The 22,644-nt window shown below is 34.4% G+C and overlaps 2 protein-coding genes across 6 annotated transcripts in view; one reads left to right on the top strand and one right to left on the bottom strand.

Annotated features, from left to right (window-relative positions):
• The window catches only part of LOC123529816 (slowpoke-binding protein-like), a 35,169-nt gene extending 22,391 nt beyond the window's left edge, over window positions 1-12,778 (top strand). For both annotated transcript variants that reach the window (XM_053521184.1, XM_053521185.1), the window contains 8 exons: window positions 806-901; window positions 3,342-3,427; window positions 4,186-4,292; window positions 5,085-5,182; window positions 5,780-5,833; window positions 6,729-6,794; window positions 8,185-8,255; window positions 8,620-12,778. In XM_053521184.1, the coding sequence (XP_053377159.1) occupies window positions 806-901; window positions 3,342-3,427; window positions 4,186-4,292; window positions 5,085-5,182; window positions 5,780-5,833; window positions 6,729-6,794; window positions 8,185-8,255; window positions 8,620-8,932 (891 nt within the window). In that variant the 3' untranslated portion in view covers window positions 8,933-12,778. The remainder of the gene's footprint in view (window positions 1-805; window positions 902-3,341; window positions 3,428-4,185; window positions 4,293-5,084; window positions 5,183-5,779; window positions 5,834-6,728; window positions 6,795-8,184; window positions 8,256-8,619) is intronic.
• A 381-nt stretch (window positions 12,779-13,159) lies between these two features.
• The window catches only part of LOC123529818 (uncharacterized), a 29,225-nt gene continuing 19,740 nt past the window's right edge, over window positions 13,160-22,644 (bottom strand). For all 4 annotated transcript variants that reach the window (XM_053521180.1, XM_053521183.1, XM_053521181.1 and 1 more), the window contains exons 10-14: window positions 22,353-22,443; window positions 20,815-20,909; window positions 16,427-16,587; window positions 15,116-15,190; window positions 13,160-14,375 (exon numbers count right to left, since the gene is read on the bottom strand). In XM_053521180.1, the coding sequence (XP_053377155.1) occupies window positions 14,176-14,375; window positions 15,116-15,190; window positions 16,427-16,587; window positions 20,815-20,909; window positions 22,353-22,443 (622 nt within the window). In that variant the 3' untranslated portion in view covers window positions 13,160-14,175. The remainder of the gene's footprint in view (window positions 14,376-15,115; window positions 15,191-16,426; window positions 16,588-20,814; window positions 20,910-22,352; window positions 22,444-22,644) is intronic.

The raw sequence follows: 22,644 nt of genomic DNA, 5'->3' as shown, positions 1-22,644 counted from the left end.
AAAAATATTTTGATTCCCTTATATCTCCTATTGAAACTGTAGGAGGTGCTGAATACACAATGTTCTAATATAGTTGTAATATTTAGAAGTCTAAAAAGGGCCATAACTCCAGAAATGATAGTAGGACATGAAAGTCACCACAATATGTGCATGTCCTTTTCATGTTGATGGTGTACTAGGATACCAAGTTACATTTCAACTGGATGGAAACTGTTGGAGGGTTGAGGTAAACAAGAAAGTGTGGGATTGATGGACTGACAGTTTAAACACGTTATGCCTCCTGACTCATCAACACTGGAATGTTGAAACTTAATAGGGTGATTGGACATGTAGAGTAGATTATCCCTACAGATTTAGGGGTCACTCATTCAAAGATCAAGGTCACAGGGGCCTGAACATGGAATACCATTTCCAATTCATAACTTGAGAACCACTAGGCCGAGAATGTTGAAACTTAGTGGGATGATTAGATATGCCAAGAAGTAGATGATCCCTATTGCAGCCAACCATCAGTGTCTCTTTGACTTTTGCTCCTGTCTCCTATTGACTTCTTGCCTATACGACTATGCACTGAGGGAGACATGCCCTTTTCTACAAAAGCATCTTCTATTTGTTTTGTTTTTTCATTTTTTTAAATTTAATATTTTTTTTTAAAACTTTGTCACAAGCAAGATCTAATTAGGTCAAGGTCTGCTTCAAGTGAGCGACTTGGGCCTCTTGTTATATTAACTTTCTTTGTCTTGTTACAGTTAATTTCTCTGATGTTTAGATTAACAAGATTCTGTAAGTTACTGCTTTGTTTCAGAACAGCTTCACTGAACCGTGGAGGAATAAATATAAAACTAAGAAAAAAGGTCTCAGTGTAACTCAGATAAGATGTTTTGGAAAACAGATACTTATGGTGAGTTAACTCTCCCTATATGATACATGATTTATCTGCTCAATTTTATTTCAGTAACAAATATTACATATGGTATGTTATTGTGATGTTCTTTTTGTTAGAAACTGGTGCGTTTTTCTGTGAAAAGTGGAAAACATGGACCCCAATACATTTGCTTTAATTAGTTTAGTAGCATGATTCGGGCCAATGGAGTATGGTAGACCTCTTCAGTTATCTTGCTGAAGACATAAGAGACATGTCTTCTTTTTCATGTTATCTGCTATAAAAATGTTTTGTTTTTTTTTAGCTCACCTGTCACAAAGTGACAAGGTGAGCTTTTGTGATCGCGCGGTGTCCGTCGTCCGTCGTCCGTCCGTGCGTCCGTCCGTCCGTCCGTAAACTTTTGCTTGTGACCACTCTAGAGGTCACATTTTTCATGGGATCTTTATGAAAGTTGGTCAGAATGTTCATCTTGATGATATCTAGGTCAAGTTCGAAACTGGGTCACGTGCCTTCAAAAACTAGGTCAGTAGGTCTAAAAATAGAAAAACCTTGTGACCTCTCTAGAGGCCATATATTTCACAAGATCTTCATGAAAATTGGTCAGAATGTTCACCTTGATGATATCTAGGTCAAGTTCGAAACTGGGTCACGTGCCATCAAAAACTAGGTCAGTAGGTCTAAAAATAGAAAAACCTTGTGACCTCTCTAGAGGCCATATATTTCACAAGATCTTCATGAAAATTGGTCAGAATGTTCACCTTGATGATATCTAGGTCAGGTTCGAAACTGGGTCACGTGCCTTCAAAAACTAGGTCAGTAGGTCTAAAAATAGAAAAACCTTGTGACCTCTCTAGAGGCCATATATTTCATGAGATCTTCATGAAAATTGGTCAGAACGTTCACCTTGATGATATCTAAGTCAAATTTGAAACTGGGTCAAGTGCCATCAAAAACTAGGTCAGTAGGTCAAATAATAGAAAAACCTTGTGACCTCTCTAAAGGCCATATTTTTCAATGGATCTGTATGAAAGTTGGTCTGAATGTTCATCTTTATGATATCTAGGTCAAGATCGAAAGTGGGTCACGTGCAGTCAAAAACTAGGTCAGTAGGTCTAAAAATAGAAAAACCTTGTGACCACTCTAGAGGCCATATATTTCATGAGATCTTCATGAAAATTGGTCAGAATGTTCACCTTGATGATATCTAGTTCAAGTTCGAAAGTGGGTCATGTGCCATCAAAAACTAGGTCAGTAGGTCAAATAATAGAAAAACCTTGTGACCTCTCTAGAGGCCATATTTTTCATGGGATCTGTATGAAAATTGGTCTGAATGTTCATCTTGATGATATCTAGGTCAAGTTCGAAAGTGGGTCACGTGCCGCCGAAAACTAGGTCAGTAGGTCAAATAATAGAAAAACCTTGTGACCTCTCTAGAGGCCATATTTTTCATGGGATCTGTATGAAAATTGGTCTGAATGTTCATCTTGATGATATCTAGGTCAAATTCGAAACAGGGTCATGTGCGGTCAAAAACTAGGTCAGTAGGTCTAAAAATAGAAAAACCTTGTCACCTCTCTAGAGGCCATACTTGTGAATGGATCTCCATAAAAATTGGTCAGAATGTTCACCTTGATGATATCTAGGTCAAGTTTGAAATTGGGTCACGTGCCTTAAAAAACTAGGTCAGTAGGTCAAATAATAATAAAAACCTTGTGACATCTCTAGAGGCCATACTTTTCATGGGATCTGTATGAAAGTTGGTCTGAATGTTCATCTTGATGATATCTAGGTCAACTTTGAAACTGGATCAACTGCGGTCAAAAACTAGGTCAGTAGGTCTAAAATTATAGAAAAACCTTGTGACCTCTCTAAAGGCATTATTTTTCAATGGATCTTCATGAAAATTGATCTAAATGTTCACCTTGATGATATCTAGGTCATTTTCGAAACTGGGTCACGTGCGGTCAAAAACTAGGCCAGTAGGTATAAAAATAGAAAAACCTTGTGACCTCTCTAGAGGCCATATTTTTCATGAGATCTTCATGAAAATTAGTGAGAATGTTCACCTTGATGATATCTAGGTAAAGTTCAAAACAGGGTCACATACCTTCGAAAACTAGGTCAATAGGTCAAATAATAGAAAAACCTTGTGACCTCTCTAGAGACCATATTTTTCAATGGATCTTCATGAAAATTGGTCAGAATTTTTATCTTGATAATATCTAGGTCAAGTTCAAAACTGGGTCACATGAGCTCAAAAACTAGGTCACTATGTCAAATAATAGAAAAAACGACGTCATACTCAAAACTCGGTCATGTGGGAAGAGGTGAGCGATTCAGGACCATCATGGTCCTCTTGTTTTTTTTGTTTTTTTTTACATTTTTGCAGAATTATTGAGCTTTTGCAATAATGAACAGGTATATTTATGTTATATATGTGTATGTGTCCTTACTTCAGGCTCTGATATATATAGAAGAAAAGGGATTTCCTCCACATGGTCATGTACATTCTGGTAATATTGTTTTAGACAACAACTCTTGTAGGTATGTATTGTCAAGTTTTACCTTACTTGACATCATGGACAGTCAAAATGTACGTAGTAATATCTATCAACAACGAGCATAAATAATTCTTACTTTTGACTGAAGGGAAGATGTTTTATAACAAGGAGCTGTATTTTCAAAACACAAAATCATGCCCGTGCGTTTATGACCAAAGATGTTTTTTTTTTGAAGTTTTAAGTTGAAAGGTGAAGTTCATATCAAGGTCAAGGTCATCTCTGTATAGGTCAGTTTGGAGGTCTTACCACAAGGTGTGTTGAGTGTATGAACTAAATTTATATAAAAAATTAAGATTGGAAAAGTCTTTACAGGAGAATGGAGGGGAAATAACTTTTTACAAGGGAACATCTGCACTGGTGGGGAGCTTTAGTATAAGCGAATGTCTAAAAGAGCTCTTCATTTAAATATAACTAACTATTAAAGAAAACACAATTCACATACTGTGAAATCATATATTCATGGGGGATTACTAATCCTTGAAATTTAAACCTAACAAATTTCAATTCATTTATCTTTGAAAGTTGAAATCCACAAATTCATATCTTTAGAAAAAGTCATTTTTAAACAAAACAATGAAATTTTATGGCCACATAATTAAGTTATTACACAGTAAAGAGACATTTTGTCATATTGTTTATTCACTGATGTATAGTGGTACAGGATTACACAGATGTAACATTTGATTATATATTATGCTAAAATGAGAAAGAATGGTATATCTAACAGTTATATATTCACAGACTTATGGGATGTGAGAGTTCATTTATTGGAGAAGAACCAAAAATATATCCACTCATAAAAAAGAAACTCAGACACAACAAAGAAGCTATAGATATTATATGTTTTGGTATGTATTAGTTTTTTCATAACAGTTATCTTTTTTGTCTTCATTTGTTGTGATAGAAAGCCTACTGTGCAAAAATTGGCAGACTACCCTGAAGACACTTCGTAATTTTTTAACAGTTATATTTTCTGTAATGGATTTCTTTCTGTCTGTTCTGGGCCTATTTTCTCACTCATTCCCTCTGGTCAGATTGCAGTAGAGGATGAATGTGTGCCCAGAGTGGCTGCCTGTATGGTATACAAATATAAGTGCCTTTGAATGTGTTGGTCTTAGATGGATGTTATGTAATAATATAATTCTGGTATAGTAAAAAATAATTATCAAGCGTTAGGATTTCTAGAAACTTTATCATTAAAAACTTCTCAGCAGTATATGCTTCCTTAACCCTTACCCTGCTGAATTTCTTTAATGAACTTGTCCATCTTTCAATTTGGATAGTACCATTAATTGTTAAAAGGGGTGCTTACCAAAAAGATACTGACTGAATGGCGAACACTGTAGACCATGATCAGCCTGCACGAATGTGCAGGCTGATCTTAGTCTGCACTGTTCGCAAAGACAGAATCACTTGCCTCGAGCAGGCTAAAGGTTAAAGCAGGTCTGACCTAGGACTATTTGTTCAAGCCAGTGAGAAAATTCTACTGATTTAAGTTTTACCACAAATGTTGAATTTTAGATCTTTTTACTGCAAAATAATTTGGTTTGCTATAGAATTAGATGAGGGTGATTAAATTGTGGAGCTGCTATAGATGGTACTTTGTTATCTGGTATTCTATTTGTCCATCTTGATTTCAGGTCATGTGATATATGAAATGTGTGTAGGTGCAGAACTTGACTCTGCACATCCTCAGCCTGGGCATCTCAGTTTGTGTAAAAACCCAGACATTGTTGCTGTAAGTCTTGTTGAAACTTTATTATTTTGTAACTGCTGAACATCATGATAAGGACTGCTATACTCTTGCAAAAATGTCAAACATTTTCATATCATATATTGTTTAAAGTCATGCCTCTGTGGCCTCCATGGCCTGGTGGTTAAAGTCTCTGACCTGAATCATGATTCAAAACCTCGCTTCAGGTGTAAAATTCTTTCGTGTGAGGAAGCCATCGAGCTGGTTTACAGGTCATGAGGTTCTATCCAGGTGCCCATGCATGCCTGAAATAATACCAGGACTGGCACCTGGGATCTTCATCCACCATCAAATACTTGAAAGATGCAGTATAGTTGTGATAATCTATTTTATCAGTATTTACAAGCATAAGCAGTGAGACAGCAATATGGCTAGGAAAAATCAGAAAGAAAACTGTAAAAGAAAACAAATATGATTTTTGAAGATAATCTAGGATTTTGAAAATGTCAGCTAAGAAGATGTATGTTGAATTAATTGCAAATATTTGTTCAAGATGCAAGTATTTATCCTATTTTGGGTGAAGTTATAAATTTGTTTTACTCTGTTGTTTTCTTAAGCAATTATGGTAACTTTATTTTTTAGATTCTGAATTTCATTTTTCCTGAATCAGGAACAAATTATCCATCTTTAAAAGAGGTAAGTATTAAATAGTATCTTGTACAAATTTCAGTGTAAAATCATTTCTAAGTTGACTAAGATTTTGTTTAAAAATAGTATTATAGATACAGTTAAAATATATCCATGCTAACTTTTTGATGGAATTTGTTTATACTCTACAAACTTTAAGGTAATTCTGCACGTGTAATGTATGAGAAGTGACTGTGTAACATTGATTATCCTAGAAAATGCATGGTAGCCATTATTAATGGTAGCGTATATGTTGCTGGAAATTTGTTATACCTTGTATATTGAATATTTAAGTCAGCACTACTGTCTTTCATAAGGTTTATTTTGACATTAGATGGTTTTGATGTAAAATAATTCAAAATATTAACATAAAATGAGTAGTAATGTAAAGGCTCAATTTGATTCTTGATACATGTACATTGTGAAAAATTAATACAGGGTTGGGACTTTCATTTTTTGTTAGACTGATATGAAAATATTTGTTCATTTGTAAATTTTCTGTATGGGCTTCTATGGGAAAAAGACTCATCTGATGACATTTTCATGTATAGAAAGTTCTACAGTGCAGGTTTTAATGAAACTTTTCATAGTTGTAGATTTACCTAGTTTCAATTATGTGGCCAAATAAAATGTACAGATTTTAGCCTATTCTGCCTCTGCAACCAATGCAGACCAAGATCAGCCTGCACATCCTTGCAGGCTGATCATGGTCTGCACTGTTCACTATTCAGTCAGTAAATTTTCAGTGAACACTCCTTCAAATAATAAATGGTACTGCCCAAATTGAATGATGGACCAGTCCGTTTTAGAAATTTAGCAGGGTAAAAGTTAAAGTATAAATGAATGTCTCTATGAAACACATTATGTGAACTTAAGAGTTGATGATTTACCTGTATGATTTCAGATTGCAGGACAAGATTTTTTCTCACAAGTTCCATTACCAGTGCTAGATTCCTACCGTTTTGCACCAGTAAGTAGTCCCTAGGTTTTATTAAGGAAAAATAAAGTAAAATTAACCTAAAGATGTTTTATGGAATATTTAAGGCATTAATTATGGTTGTATGAATGTGGTATACCGGTAATGATAATAATACATAGTGAAGTATTAGATAATATGTATCTGATGCTGCTTGAAGTATGTGGAGGTATTGAAGGGTACTTGGAACAGGCCATAGCATTTTATATTCAGATTATAATGGCATCAGCTTGATTTATTCCTTATATTTCTACTGCCTCACATTGATTTAACCTTTAGCCTGCTAGCGGCAAGTGATCCTGCCTTTGCGACCAGTGCAGACCAAGATCAGCCTGCACATCCGTGCAGTCTGATCATGGTCTGCACTGTTCGCAATTCAGTCAGTAAATTTTTAGGGAACACCTCTTCGAATAATAAATGGTATTGCCCAAATTGAATGATGGACCAGTCCATTATAGAAATTTAGCAGGCTAAGGGTTAATTGAACCATTGATGCAAACAACCTCTGAAAAACAAAATCCTCAGCTCATACTGGAGAATAGTCTGGCTACCGGCCAGATAATCTTTTTTTTTTGAAAAAAATATTTCTGTTATATATTCTGACTTCATCAGTCTTGGCTCTGATTATGTTTTGAGAAGACAAGGGACATAATTATACAAAATTTGAATATTCTCGGGAGTTATCTCCTGTGAACAAAACACAGGGTCTGAACACAGACTAACTGGAGAAATAGCAAGCAATTTATTATTGCCACACATAGTTCACCTTTCATGGGTAACTTCCAGTAAAATGAACAATTTTCAAATGATGTCAGATAGGTGTAAATAGCTTCACTAAGCAAACATATTTGGACTGTATAGGTAATATACCAACTGACTGTTACGCAACTTGAAAATTAGTAACTTGTCTATGTCACTGATCCTGATTTTTGAGTCATGTAATAGGGATATGTGTCTGGATTTAACTGTGTGCATTTGAATAAAATTTTTCTTTTGGGTTATGTTTTAGATTATATGATTAAATGCAATATGAATAGTGTAGATATAAGAAATAATTTATAGCAAAAGACTGTTTTAACACTATTTATGCACGATGGGCAGTTGTACGTCGGGCTCAATAATTTCATAAGGGTAACATATTACTGCCTGAGTGTATAAATAGTGTTAAAACACTCTTTTGCTATAAATTATTTTGATTCTAATATGCCCTTAATCTAAAACAGTAGATAAAATACAGTAGCCCTCTTTCTTGGTCGCAACAAAAACATTGACGTCACCACATGTTAACGTGACATCATTCTAGCATAAGAGTGTTTTAACAGAGAAAAGCATCTTAGAATAACATATACAGCTTATATATGATACATTGTTTTATACTTTACAGATTAGTTTGAATAAGGAAATGAAGAACATAGTGAAAGCAATCAAGCGAGGCATACCTATGTTGACTAGAAGGTTACTTTTTATACTTTAAAATTCATATTTTATTCATAAGTCATTTGTATCAGAAGTGAAGTTATAAGGTAGTTGTTGAAAATATAGAAGAATCACTGTAAATAAGATAAAGTAATACTTTTTCTCCATGAATGTGTTCTTTTTCTCCTACTTAACATATAAGTAAGGAAAAATCTCAATGTTTCAGCATCATTGGAAGCCAGATTTCTTGCATGTCTTAGATAGTCATGCCAATAATATTTAAATCTACAACAGTGAATTCTTTTTATGGGTATAGTATGTCGTAAACATATTTTTGATACAAAGATAAAATGCCAAGGTATTACTATTATTGAAGTAGCTAAAGTTCTGTGTCTACTTGCAGAAAATCTAAACTGAAGAGATCGGCCTCGAATGCCTCAGGTCTACAAGTATCAGTGTCACACCCAGATCTCCACCAGGTTGATGAGACAAAACTTCCTACCTCATCAGCAGTGCCCCCACCTCCACCCCAGGGTGCAGCCCCTCCACCCCCACCTCCAGCAGGAATCCCTCCACCTCCGCCTCCAGGGCCACCAGCAGGGGCACCGCCCGTACCTCCAGTATCTAAAGATCGGGGTGCATTGCTAGGGGCTATCCGCAAAGGAACATCGCTTAAAAAGACCAAAACAAATGATAGAAGTGCCCCAAAAGTTTGATGCAGAATTGGCTAGGCTTTTATTCAATTTCATTGCAATTATATAGCTTACATTTTTCAGCTGTAAAAACAGCAACTGTGTTTCTAGTTGCTGTTAAAGCAAAACATAACCATGACAAAAGCAGTAAAAATTATGAAGGGCATTTGTCAGATTGTTGTAGGATCAGGGATTAAGTGCTTATTAGCAAAAACTTGGGAGTTTTTAACCCTTACCCTGTTAAATTTCTATAATGAACTTGTCCATCTTTCAGTTTGGACAGTGTCATTAACTGTTAAACGGGGTGCTTACCAAAAATAAACTGACTGAATGGCGAACAGTGCAGATCATGATCAGACTGCATGGATGTGCAGGCTGATCATGTTCTACACTGGTAGCAAAGGCAGAATCAGTCGTGTTTAGCATGATAAGGGTTAAGATGATCTTTACGTTAAACGCAAGATATTTGTGTTCAGAGATTTAAAAAGCTGCAAGACTGTGATGACCGACTAATATCGTTGCTATTTTTTATGAAGTGTTGTGATAGTTTTAAACATATCAAATTTATATACTTGTTGATTCAATGTTAGCGATTGTATGCTTATAGCAAGAAATCATATATTTATGTTAAAGGCAATAAACTTGTATTTGTTTAAACATTTAAATGCACAGTGTATTGGCTAATCAAGGTGCAAATTTAAAATCGTTTTCTTAAATCATTGAATGATAAAAAGTAGTGACAATTATATGGTTAGATAAAATGTTGATGAGTTATGTACAAATTACATGAAAGAATACTGCATTTAGTGTGCAACCCCATCTTTGTTCATTTGAAACACAAATAATAATTCACATGAGGAAATTTTACAGTCAAAATGATACATGGGTTCTGACTAATACTTTGTCAAATTCTAAGCTGAATTCAGCTTGTAGAAATGCATCCTATTTTCTTTTTTACTCAAGACTGGATATAGATTAAATATCTTGCTAGTTGTGTTTTCGCTGTACAGTATAATTCTCGATTCAGGAAGAGTTATTTTGAATACCATGTAATGTAACACTACAGGTGATAATCAAAACTTAATTGACCTCTATTTTGTTGTATACATTTGGAACATCATGACAAACTTCCTTATTTTGGAGGCAACTTTACTGTGCTTCATTTACATATGAGTTTTATAAGTCATAAAAGCTTATCAAAAATTTACGATGCATAATAAAAATAAACATGTGGCCAGTATCTTAGTCTGGCATTATGAGGTTTGGTAGGTCATGATGAAAAAAAAAAACAACAGAAGTTCTGTTCAATCTAATCTATCAAATTTTGTTTCTAACATTTTCCTACAACTGGGTATTCTGATATAGCTAACTACTGAATTTGTAATTCTTGTCTCTAGACATACCATGGCTTAACCTTTAGCCAGCTAAATTTCTAAATGGGTTTTCACTGAAAGTTTACCAACTCAATAGCAAACAGTGGAGACCATGATTGTGCAGGCAGATCTTGGTCTGCACTGGTCACAAAGACAGAATCACTTGCCAGCAGCAGGCTAAAGGTTAATACTAGAAATATTGTCACCAGAGATTGATATTCAGACAGCCATTTTACCCCCAAACAGTTGCTTCTTTCATAACCTTCTGAAAATCAAAATAAAAGAGTGCCAATATACTATTTGTAAACAGTGAATCAGTGCAATACTCTTTAGAGTCCCAGTACATATTTTTATTTATTTTTGATCAATTGTTGTTAAGGGTTACATTTTTTTTACATTTTTGTATTAAATTTTGGCATGTTTAGATTTTTTGTTGTTAATTTGCTGCCAGGAATAATTCATGAAATTATTGTATCAACATTTTTACCAACATAGCCAGCTAAGTATTTGCGTAGTGTAAGGTAACTATATAATGTTTACATTGACCAAGTTGTGATACAAGAGACAATCCGGACTAACTTTGTTGATGGTTTATAAGATCTGAGTACAGTAGTTTCAGCAGGGTATTATTCAATACTGGTAGTTCTTAGCTGTAGATAGATTTATTTCAACATAAAACATACAGTTGCATGTCACTATATATTTAAACATATAATTAACAATAAACAATATATATGAAACAATAATAAACATTATATGCTATAAGAGTTAAGATATGGAAATGATACCCATGACAGCCTGTGCCATTGGTTAATTGGACAGATTTGTTACAGAATTGCTCAAGGTGCTTTTTTATGCCCCCAGCATCTACTGATGTGGGAGGCATATAGTGATTGTCCTGTCCGTCCGTCCGTTCGTTAGAATTTCTGTCCATCCGTCCGTTCGTACGAGATTAACCAAATTTCATCTAGCATCAATACCCCTTACTAGAATGACTTGATACTAATGCAGATGTAACCTGTGACCATTCCTCATCTTCAGACATCACCTGACCTCAGTTTGACCTTGACCTCATTTTGGACTTAGGTTGCTTTATATGGCCCATCTCTTGGTTAACCAAATGGGACCGTTTCATCTAGCACCAATACCCCTTACAAGAATGAATTGATACTGATACAGATGTAAACTGTGACCATTTCTCATCTTCAAACATCCCCTGACCTCATTTTGACCTTGATTTTGACCTTGTTTTGGACTTGGGTGCAAAATCTATCGACAAGGATGCCACTGGGGGGCATCAAGCATTTATTGAACGCAGCTCCTTGTTTCTTCTAATCTTCATTGAAAATAAAATTTGTTACATTTGTATTTTGTATAGAATAAAAACCATTCTTTTGGATATTAACATGTTTTTCTCTCGGCATACTTAGATAAATTTTGATTTTAAGAATAACGAAAATAATGAAGAAGTGTAGCTACATTTTATCATTTAAACATCCGATGAGCTCATATACATTAACTAATCCCTTATTTGGTCCATACTAGGCTGTTACAATTTACACCTCCGATTGAGTGAAATATTGAGGTGTGTTATACTAGAAATGTATGAACTAGCAGATTATTTGTGAAAAAAAAAAATGATCCAATAAAGAAAAAAGCTAGTTTTACATGATACAATATTATAGTTTTAATTTAGGTATAGTCTCACACTGTTGTGACATCATCATATTTTGATAATGTTACTGCTGAATCATTGAATGGTATCCTAGCAAGTTTGCTTACAAGCATTTTTGCACAGTTTAGAATGTGTTTATAGCTCCACTCACAAGTCAGTAGGACATTTTATCGTTAAACATAATTTACTTTTAGTATATTGTTTAGTACAGAAATAATACATATGAGCCGTGCCATGAGAAAACCAACATAGTGGGTGTGCAACCAGCATGGATCCAGACCAGCCTGCGCAACCGCGCAGTCTGGTCTGGATCCATGCTGTTCGCTTTTAAAGCTTACTGCAATTAGAGAAACCATTAGCGAACAGCATGGATCCTGAACAGACTGCACGGATGCGCAGGCTGATCTGGATCCATGCTGGTCGCAAACCCACTATGTTGATTTTCTCATGGCACGGCTCATATACAGATTGCATATAATGGAAATAAAGACAGAATCTTCAGGTTACAATCAGAGGGGGTAAAATGTAACAGCCAATTATTATTGTAGAATAATATGCAGATTGTACTAATGTTAAGCACTATTTATATCAAAATAAAATGTTTTTTCATGACATTTAAGTGCATTTCCATGACTGAATGTAAGAGTGCAATGTATTCATATTTTATCTTGTATAGAACACAGCTGAGTTCTATATACCTGGCACATACTCAAGACAGTTTCTGGCATTTACAGGAGCTACTCGGTATTTTACAGCTATGATTATTACTGTTCAAGACAGTTCTTAACATTTTATCTTGAAATAATAAGAATAATAAAACAACTTTTGTTTCTTTCTTTTTTAAAATCCTACACTGTACACTTCCTTGGATGAAGTTTATCAAAATCCACCAATAATATTTAAGTTATACAACCATGATTACTAGGTAGACCTTGTTCCTCAGTAGTCTGAACAGAAAGACAGGACAAAATCCCCTTGGATTTGGATATTTTCTATAATCTTCAAAGTTTTGTATTTACCAACAAATCAGCATTCCGCTTTCATTTGCTTCCATCTTAGCTATATTAACTTGGGAGGAGGAAGCAATTTTGTAACAATTTTGTGGGCCAAAGCTTTACACAGTTTTCACAAGTTGCTGTATATACATGATGAATGTAATAGTCTAAACAAACACAGTGGTTCAAGTAAATGAAAGCTAAACAATTCCATTTCAAATCTTTATTTATTCATCTCAGCATGATTAACTTATACATAACAAACAATATTTGTTACATACATTGTATGTAGAACATGACAGTTAACTGATTTGTTGCAATGGCATCAAGATTATAAATATTAAGAAATATAATCACAACAATTAAAACCATTGAAAAATGGGAAATATCCCTTTATAAATCTTTAGTATCAGTAGATGTGATATAATTTCTACACATAATTATATCCATACCAGAATTTTCACTTGTCTGGCAGAACAACATTGATGAGTATTTAATAATGGCCTGAAAAATTGCTAAATGAATTCATATATATCATTTTGTTTTAATCATGACCTCAAACTATAACCTTGGATAAAATTATTATGCAAGACACATTAATAATCATTTTGATGTATTTTATAAACACTTTGGACATGAGCAAATACAGCATCTTTAAAATAAAGGCAGCACTACAGGTTAGGACCTATGTTTTACAATGTGTTTGATTTTTTCATAATAACAGAATAAACGGAGAACATTCTGAAAATAAAAAGGTTTGGGTAGCAATTCTGACCTTTTTGCCAGGCTGATTTGAAACATTTTAACCTTAACAATGTAACGTTTACTTTCCGACACACATAATTACCTTAATTAAACTACTAATTGTTAAGCCTCTAATATGACAAGAACAGACTTCTGGTAGTACCCGTGTAAAGTCTGGAGTGGAATAGGTGATTTATGGTATACATTGCACAAACTGCCAAGTCTGTCTTGACTCCTTGATTATGTCCATCAAATTTGTCTTTACCTCTGTCACTTCATGCCATATCCTCAACTGATAACACAAGTTTTTGTTTTGCATACTCCTTTGTACAAAACTGTATTTAAGCACTTAAATATAAAAAGTTCCATATTTACAGCTAATATTAAATAATACTCTACCAGATGTAGAGTAAATGGAATATTTACATATGTCACTTTATAACATTCTTGATTAAGTTCATGGATCTAATGTCTTGAATACTATAATAATGGTTCTTTAAGAGGAATTGCATCAGGTATAGGTCGGGGCAGTCGAGATTTGATCACAGATGCTCTAAATACTGAAAAACTGCCTACAAAAGTCACTCCTATCATAAAGTAGAACATTCCAGACCAGCCATAGGCTGTTGCTATGACACCAATAACTGGACCTTCTATAAATGTTCCTATACTGCCAAAACCTGTAAATGAAAATTGTTAAAATTTATGACTACAGTAAAATCACTAAATCTAAATAAGTCTAAGTAATTGAAAGTAACAATCTATTGCGCAAACATTAAAGCTAATATCAGCACAAAATGACAGTTAAAGCCAAACCAAGTTGACCTGTTCTTTGGATTACCTGCACCGAAACTGGTGAAAAAATCCAAACAAAAATCTTAAAGCTTGCATGAAAAAAAGTCTCAATTCTTTTTCCCTGTTCATTTCTGTACTGGAACTTACTAAAAATATCCTATTCATAAGATGGCTTTGCTCACATTTGTTTATACATGTATTCTGTGGAACTGAGAAAAGATTTAAGGGCTTTCAGCGTTGCTTTCCAAATGATAGCTATGGAAATACTGCTATAAAGGAGATTTATGGATCAAGTAATTTGAGCAGGAGATTTGACTGATTATTACCAGCAGCACTCAGTCATAAACATACAGGTTGGGAGCGGACAAACAATGTCGTTCATAATGCTCTTTTCAAATACTCTGTTATCTAAGTTACTAAAGTTTTATTAATACTGATCATTCAATCCACAAAATAAAATCTGATAGAGCAAAGAAACTTACAATTTATTTTATCTTTAAAATCCTATTTAAGCAATGATCAAAACCACTAGATGTAATGCCATCGAAATTAAATTATTTCAAAGTACATGTAACTACAAGTAACTGTTTACAAACTGAACAATTAAAAAGAAAAACAGGTTTACCATTGACTAGACCAACAGTAGCTGCTGCAGCATTTCTGCCATCTGTTTCACCCAACTCTGCTGGTACAGATCCACCTTAAATATGGAAGGGTTAACTATCTTATACCTTAAAACAGGAACAAGTTAATAATCCAACAGTACAGACTGTAAAAAGTTACATATACCTTCATTACTGGCTTTGAAAGGTTAATAAATGGGTACAAAGTACTGTAAAATCATTAAATTTCGTGGGCATGAAATTTCGTGGGTTTGGTCAAAACAGCAATTACGTGGGGAAATGAATTCGTGGATTTCAACTTTTGAACATGAAATGAATGGAAATTTTACATGTTCGTTGGGATTAAATTTCGTGGACTACTCAACCACGAAATCCACGAAAATTAGGCCCCCACGAATATTAATGATTTCACAGTATTCATGTAAGACAAGAGCTGTCTAAAGACAGCCTGCTCAACTAATCTAACACAAGCAAACATTCAAAAGCTTTTAAATTAGTAATTTCTTTTTGAAGTTGAATTGGGGACATAATTTTTCCAAAATGTAAGTGGGAGTTAAGAAATTTGCCATGTTAGGTAATCTAATGATGCAAAAGATGTGTTGAGAATATGAAAACATTCGGTTTTCTCATGATGGTGAAGATGTTTGTGAAGTTCTTGCCTTGTAGTTTTTGAGAACCCTGCTTACATGCAAAATTTAAGCCAATTTTTTTCTAAATTAAAAGGGCCATAATTTTGACAAAATAAAAGCTGAGTTGTGTAACTTGTCATGTAAGACCATCTTATGATAATGAAGATAACTCTGAGGTTTAAATCATTTGGCTCAGTAATTTTTGAGACTAGTTTACATGCAAAACTTAAACCATTATCAAAACTGAAATATTTCCAAAAGTATAGGTCAGTCATATACTGAAAATATCTCATGTTATCAAAGAGAAAGGTTTATAAATACTGAACAAGAAAAATGTCCCAAGTAAGCGACAAATGTCCAAAAGCTTAGTGCCCTTGCTTTGTGGTACTTGGTGTTACAGACCTAAGCCCGTATTCAAAAAGCTCCTAAAGAGAAAACTTAGGAAAATCCTTAACTTTGTAAAATAAGATTTATTGATAATCTTCATTAATGTGACAATATTGTTAGACATTTCAACTCTCTCGATGATTGTCCACAAAATGCTTTGGAACTTTTCCCTTAGGAGCTTTATGAATACCAGCCCACTCTTGTTCACCTCATATACAATACTACATGCCTTTAGCGGTCATAAAAATATGGGCAATTATGCTGCCTTTGTGACAACATTCACATTTATACACTTACCTAGGATTGTATCTGGTCCACAGTTGAAGGCACCAGCAAGGAACAGGAATAGAGTATTAAACAGTACACCCCAGGTACCAGTCATCATAAATAACAGCAATGATAAACCAGACAGAGCTGCAGATAGAGCTGTACCAAACAATGAACGGCCATGAAATAACCTGAAATACAAAAACTTAGTTTAACTCATCATTTTCAAACAAGCAACAACAGTATAGGAAACTTTTACTAGTTTAAGATGCTAAGTGACTTGAGGGCTACTGATCACAGAGTTAGGAGGCTCTGCCTAGTAACTAGGGTGCTGGATATTCCCGCTTGACACCTATAAATAGTGAGGATTCCTTTTACTTGCATACTGCAGTCTACAAATAATATGAAGAAACAAAACAAAACTAATGACTTAGGCACTTCTTTCTTACAGAAGTGTATGAATTTATGCATTCATACAGAATGAAATTATCAGACATTTACAGCAGGAGCGTCAGCCAATACTCCAGAGACCAAAACAAGTTTTCCTAGTCTGGATTACCTGCCCTTAACTGCTACACAGTGGAATATTAGCACACACTGGGAACCAGGCTAAAGTTTTCCCAGCATCCATGAAAACACTGGAGACACATTTCCAGACTTAAAGAATAATCCTGTCTTCTAATTCAAGAGCATTCCTTCAATACCCAAATATAAGGAGTAACTTTAAATAGATATGGTAAGTCTGTACCCGTATTGTTTTTATTAATGCAGCGTGTCTTAAGATGCACATCAACAATATAAATGTCTGTTAATACAAACAATCACAAATGAGTATTGTTTATTTCCATATTTTTTATGTATGCTACACCTTACATCACACTTGTACCCCTTGGCTAAATCGGATAAAGTATTTTCCTTTACTAATTAAAAAGATGGCTTCACATATTATTTTCTTTAAAAAAAACAAAAACACACACTAAAACTCATTGAATCATTGTTTTGATTTGTTTATAACTGCTAATGCTGACTTAAGACTTTTACCCAAAGAACATTCCTTTGAAATAATTTCAAAATCATACTTACAGTTTAAAAGGAGATGTTGTTGAGATTTTCTATATTAAGCTGTGGTGGCATATTTTTTTTTTTTGACAAATCAGTGTAATATGGAAAGTCTTGGTACAGGGTGATAAAAAAATTTTGTGTGAAAATGTTTCAAAATGGAGCAAGCAGTTTCTGACAAGAAGATTCTTTATTTCTATACTACATATGGTATACCCATGGAAAAGTGGTCATGCCCTCGGATGTTTCAGACAAATCTGATAAATCTGGACATTGCTGATAGGTCACCCATGGAAAATGTGTGCAAAATTCCATGAAATTAGGCTAGCAATTTCAGACAAAAAGATCTTTTTAAGTTCATACTATATATATATACATGTATATACTAAACTGGCCACCATGTTTTTATAAAAATCAGAACGATCTAAACTATTTTGGTAAAAGTTCACCAAAAGAACTTTCCTATGAACTTACTACAAAATTTGGCCAGCAGTTTTGAACGAGAAGATTTTTAGTTTCCAATACATATGTATAGAAGAAATTAACCATGCCACCCTAATAGCCATTTCTTTTGATGATCAAAATAACTCAATCAAACCTTGGATAGAGTCACCAAAGCAGTTTCTGACAAGAGGTATCTATCTACATGTAGAGGAATGTGACAATACCCTCTAGTGGCCATGTTTTTTTGACCATTCAAATAATTTGAACAATCTTTGTAGTGAGTTATTCAAGGAACAATTGTCTGAAAGGCCAGCAATTTCTGCCAACATTAAAAGTTTCCACTGAAAGTGATGATGACCCCTTGCAGCCATGTTTTCGACAAATAATATGAACAGTCTCGGAAGTGATTATCCAGGGAATATTTGTTTAAAATTGTTTCAAATTAGACAAGCAGTGTAGGAGGTTTCTAATTTTAGCTCAAGTTGCCCCTAAGTGCAGCCAGGTGGAACTTTTTGAACAGTTCTGAAAGAGGACCACCCAAGGAACAGTCCTATGATGTTTGTTTGATATTGGCTGGAATGATTTTGGGGATGGTGTTTGAAAACAAGAGGACCATGATGGTCCTGAATCGCTCACCTCTTCCCACATGACCCAGTTTTGAGTATGACGTCGTTTTTTTCTATTATTTGACATAGTGACCTAGTTTTTGAGCTCATGTGACCCAGTTTTGAACTTGACCTAGATATTATCAAGATAAAAATTCTGACCAATTTTCATGAAGATCCATTGAAAAATATGGTCTCTAGAGAGGTCACAACGTTTTTCTATTATTTGACCTATTGACCTAGTTTCCAAAGGTACGTGACCCTGTTTTCAACTTTACCTAGATATCAAGGTGAACATTCTCACTAATTTTCATGAAGATCTCATGAAAAATATGGCCTCTAGAGAGGTCACAAGGTTTTTCTATTTTTATACCTACTGACCTAGTTTTTGACCGCACGTGACCAAATTTCGAAACTGACCTAGATATCATCAAGGTGAACATTCAGATCAATTTTCATGAAGATCCATTGAAAAATATGGCCTCTAGAGAGGTCAAAAAATTTTTCTAATTTTAGACCTACTGACCTAGTTTTTGACCGCAGTTGACCCAGCTTCAAACTTGACCTATATATCATCAAGATAAACATTCAGACCAACTTTCATACAGATCCCATGAAAAATATGGCCTCTAGAGAGGTCACAACGTTTTTTCATTATTTGACCTACTGACCTACTTTTTGATGGCACGTGACCCACTTTCGGACTTGACCTAGATATCAACAAGATGAACATTCTGACCAATTTTTATGGAGATCCATTCAAAAGTATGGCCTCTAGAGAGGTCACAAGGTTTTTCTATTTTTAGACCTACTGACCTAGTTTTTGACCGCACATGACCCTGTTTCGAACTTGACCTAGATATCATCAAGATGAACATTCAGACCAACTTTCATACAGATCCCATGAAAAATATGACCTTTAGAGAGGTCACAAGGTTTTTCTATTATTTGACCTACTGATCTAGTTTTTGAAGGCACGTGACCCACTTTCGAACTTGACCTACATATCATCAAGATGAACATTCTGACCAACTTTCATACAGATCCCATGAAAAATATGGCCTCTAGAGAGGTCACAAGGTTTTTCTATTATTTGACCTACTGACCTAGTTTCTGAGGGCACGTGACCCACTTTAGAAAATGACCTAGATATCATCAAGGTGAACATTCTGACCAATTTTCATGAAGATCTCATGAAATATATGGCCTCTAGAGAGGTCACAAGGTTTTTCTATTTTTAGAACTACTGACCTAGTTTTTGACCACACGTTACCCCGTTTCGAACATGACCTAGATATCATCAAGATGAACATTCAGACCAACTTTCATACAGATCCCATGAAAAATATGGCCTCTAGAGAGGTCACAAGGTTTTTCTATTATTTGACCTACTGACCTAGTTTTTGACGGCACGTGACCCAGTTTCGAACTTGACCTAGATATCATCAAGGTGAACGTTCTGACCAATTTTCATGAAGATCTTGTGAAATATATGGCCTCTAGAGAGGTCACAAGGTTTTTCTATTTTTAAACCTACTGACCTAGTTTTTGACGGCACGTGACCCAGTTTCGAACTTGACCTAGATATCATCAAGATGAACATTCTGACCAACTTTCATAAAGATCCAACGAAAAATGTGGTCTTTAGAGAGGTCACAAGGTTTTTCTATTATTTGACCTACTGACCTAGTTTTTGAAGACATGTGACCCAGTTTCGAACTTGACCTAGATATCATCAAGGTGAACGTTCTGACCAATTTTCATGAAGATCTTGTGAAATATATGGCCTCTAGAGAGGTCACAAGGTTTTTCTATTTTTAGACCTACTGACCTAGTTTTTGACGGCATGTGACCCAGTTTTGAACTTGACCTAGATATCATCAAGGTGAACATTCTGACCAATTTTCATGAAGATCTTTTGAAATATATGGCCTCTAGAGAGGTCACAAGGTTTTTCTATTTTTAGACCTACTGACCTAGTTTTTGAAGGCACGTGACCCAGTTTCGAACTTGACCTAGATATCATCAAGATGAACATTCTGACCAACTTTCAAAAAGATCCCATGAAAAATGTGACCTCTAGAGTGGTCACAAGCAAAAGTTTACGGACGGACGGACGGACGACGGACACCGCACGATCACAAAAGCTCACCTTGTCACTTTGTGACAGGTGAGCTAAAAAATGTGGATAACCAGTTGACAGACAATAATTAGTCACAATAGCTCATTTTGTGCTCAGGTGAGCTAAAAGGACTAACGCACCTTTGAACTGCTGTACAAAGTTTGTATATTACTACAACATGTACTCACCTGTCTAACACTACACCTATCACAGCACTGCCTATAACCCCACCAATCTCAAATGTTGTAGAAAACATCCCAGCTTCACCTTTTGAGTATTTTAACTGAACATAGAAAGACATAATCATTGATGTAAAACTATAAAATTTTCTGATTTACTCAAGAATACCAAGTTTTTTATTTTATTCTTTTAAAGGCCTAGATTTTGGCAGTGGGCCAAGGGATTTTTGTCTTCGCCAGCACAGTTGGGGGCTAATGACCATCACAGTATGGCTCCAATAAACAAGGGTCATTGTATATTGGAGAGTCAGTCTACCTTACAAGTGTATCTATTAGTGAGAAGGGGAAACTATGTAATTTATTTTAAATTAATGAATAATTGATAACTTTTAAAGTTATACTAGTTTTTTTTTTTGCATTTCTGTGTAAACAAAAATATTTGTTGATCAAACACAATAATAAAATAATCAGAAACTTATTTTCACAATAATGAAATAATGAGAAACTTATTTAAAGAAACATGCAAATTTTTATTTTTTCAATTTCTGTCTGGAGAATTGTGATATTTCTGAAAAATGTGACTTTCACTCATCTAAAGCTTGCAGAATACTGTAAACAACATTTGTCTAAATTGAAAACAGAATGTGAATTTCTAAGTTACAAAGCAAAGCATGAAAAAAGTCCCTTTTGGCAACATACTGAAAATGAAAATTGAGTATAGATGGAACACAATAATTTTATATTCAAATAATGTTGATTACATGAATACATGAAAATCAATTTCCAAATCGAAAATTATTGTTTGTCAGCACAAAGAACTCAGGAAGTTTTCACTATACTTGTGTTTTATCATCATTATTATTTTTTAATATTATTACTGTATCTTTTATCATCCTATATGTAATATAATAATAATAATAATAATAATAATAATAATAATAATAATAATAATAATTATGATTATTTCTATTATTATTATTATTATCATTATTATAACATTAAAGTAATAGTTATTATCATCTACATAATATCAAAATAATAATTATTTTTATTATCATTCCACATTTACTGAAGAAAAATTAATTTCTTTCAACTCCACTGCACACATCTTCATGGTCTAGTTGGGGTCCCTGCTGTGCTAATTGCCCTCTAATCAGCTGCTATTACATAATCGCTGATAAGCAGCAGATAAGATGGGAGTTGTATATTGGATTTGGGGGGGTACACTTATATAGTAGTGAATCTAGGCCTTTAAACTAAATATAGGTGTGTATTTATATATTTGTCCACTATATAAATAAATAAAATAACATTGTTTCAAATATTTAACCTTTAACCTGCTTGCGGCAAGTGGTTTTGTCTTTGTGTCCAGTGCAGACCAAGATCAGCCTGCACATCCATGCAGGCTGATCATGGTCTGCACTGTTCACTGTTCAGTCTGTAAATTTACAGTGAACACCCCTTTGAATAATAAGTGGTACTGCCAAAATTGAATAATGGACCAGTCCATTTTTAGAAAAACAGCAGAGTAAGGGTTAAAGACTTACCTGATTAAGCAGGTACATGGGTAGCCACATGTACATACAGTATCTAACTGCCTTCAGACAGAATACCGCTACAGCTACCTCCGCTAACATCCTGTTCACAGAAATATCATTTCAACAAGATTAATGTCAACACTGCATGACACATGCCTCCTAAAAATGCTTGATAGAATAAAGATTGCAGAATTTTCTTTAGAAATGTTTGCCTAATATCTGCTTTAAGAGTTTAATAATCTCAGTACATTGGAATTTGAGTAGCACAACTGTATTTATAAGTTAACACACGTAACTTTAC

This window comes from Mercenaria mercenaria, chromosome 13, assembly GCF_021730395.1.
Source record: "Mercenaria mercenaria strain notata chromosome 13, MADL_Memer_1, whole genome shotgun sequence".
In the NCBI taxonomy this organism is placed as follows: Eukaryota; Metazoa; Mollusca; class Bivalvia; order Venerida; family Veneridae; genus Mercenaria; species Mercenaria mercenaria.
The sequence above is the reverse complement of the archived record's forward strand: the minus strand, read 5'-3'. Positions and strand labels throughout refer to the sequence as shown.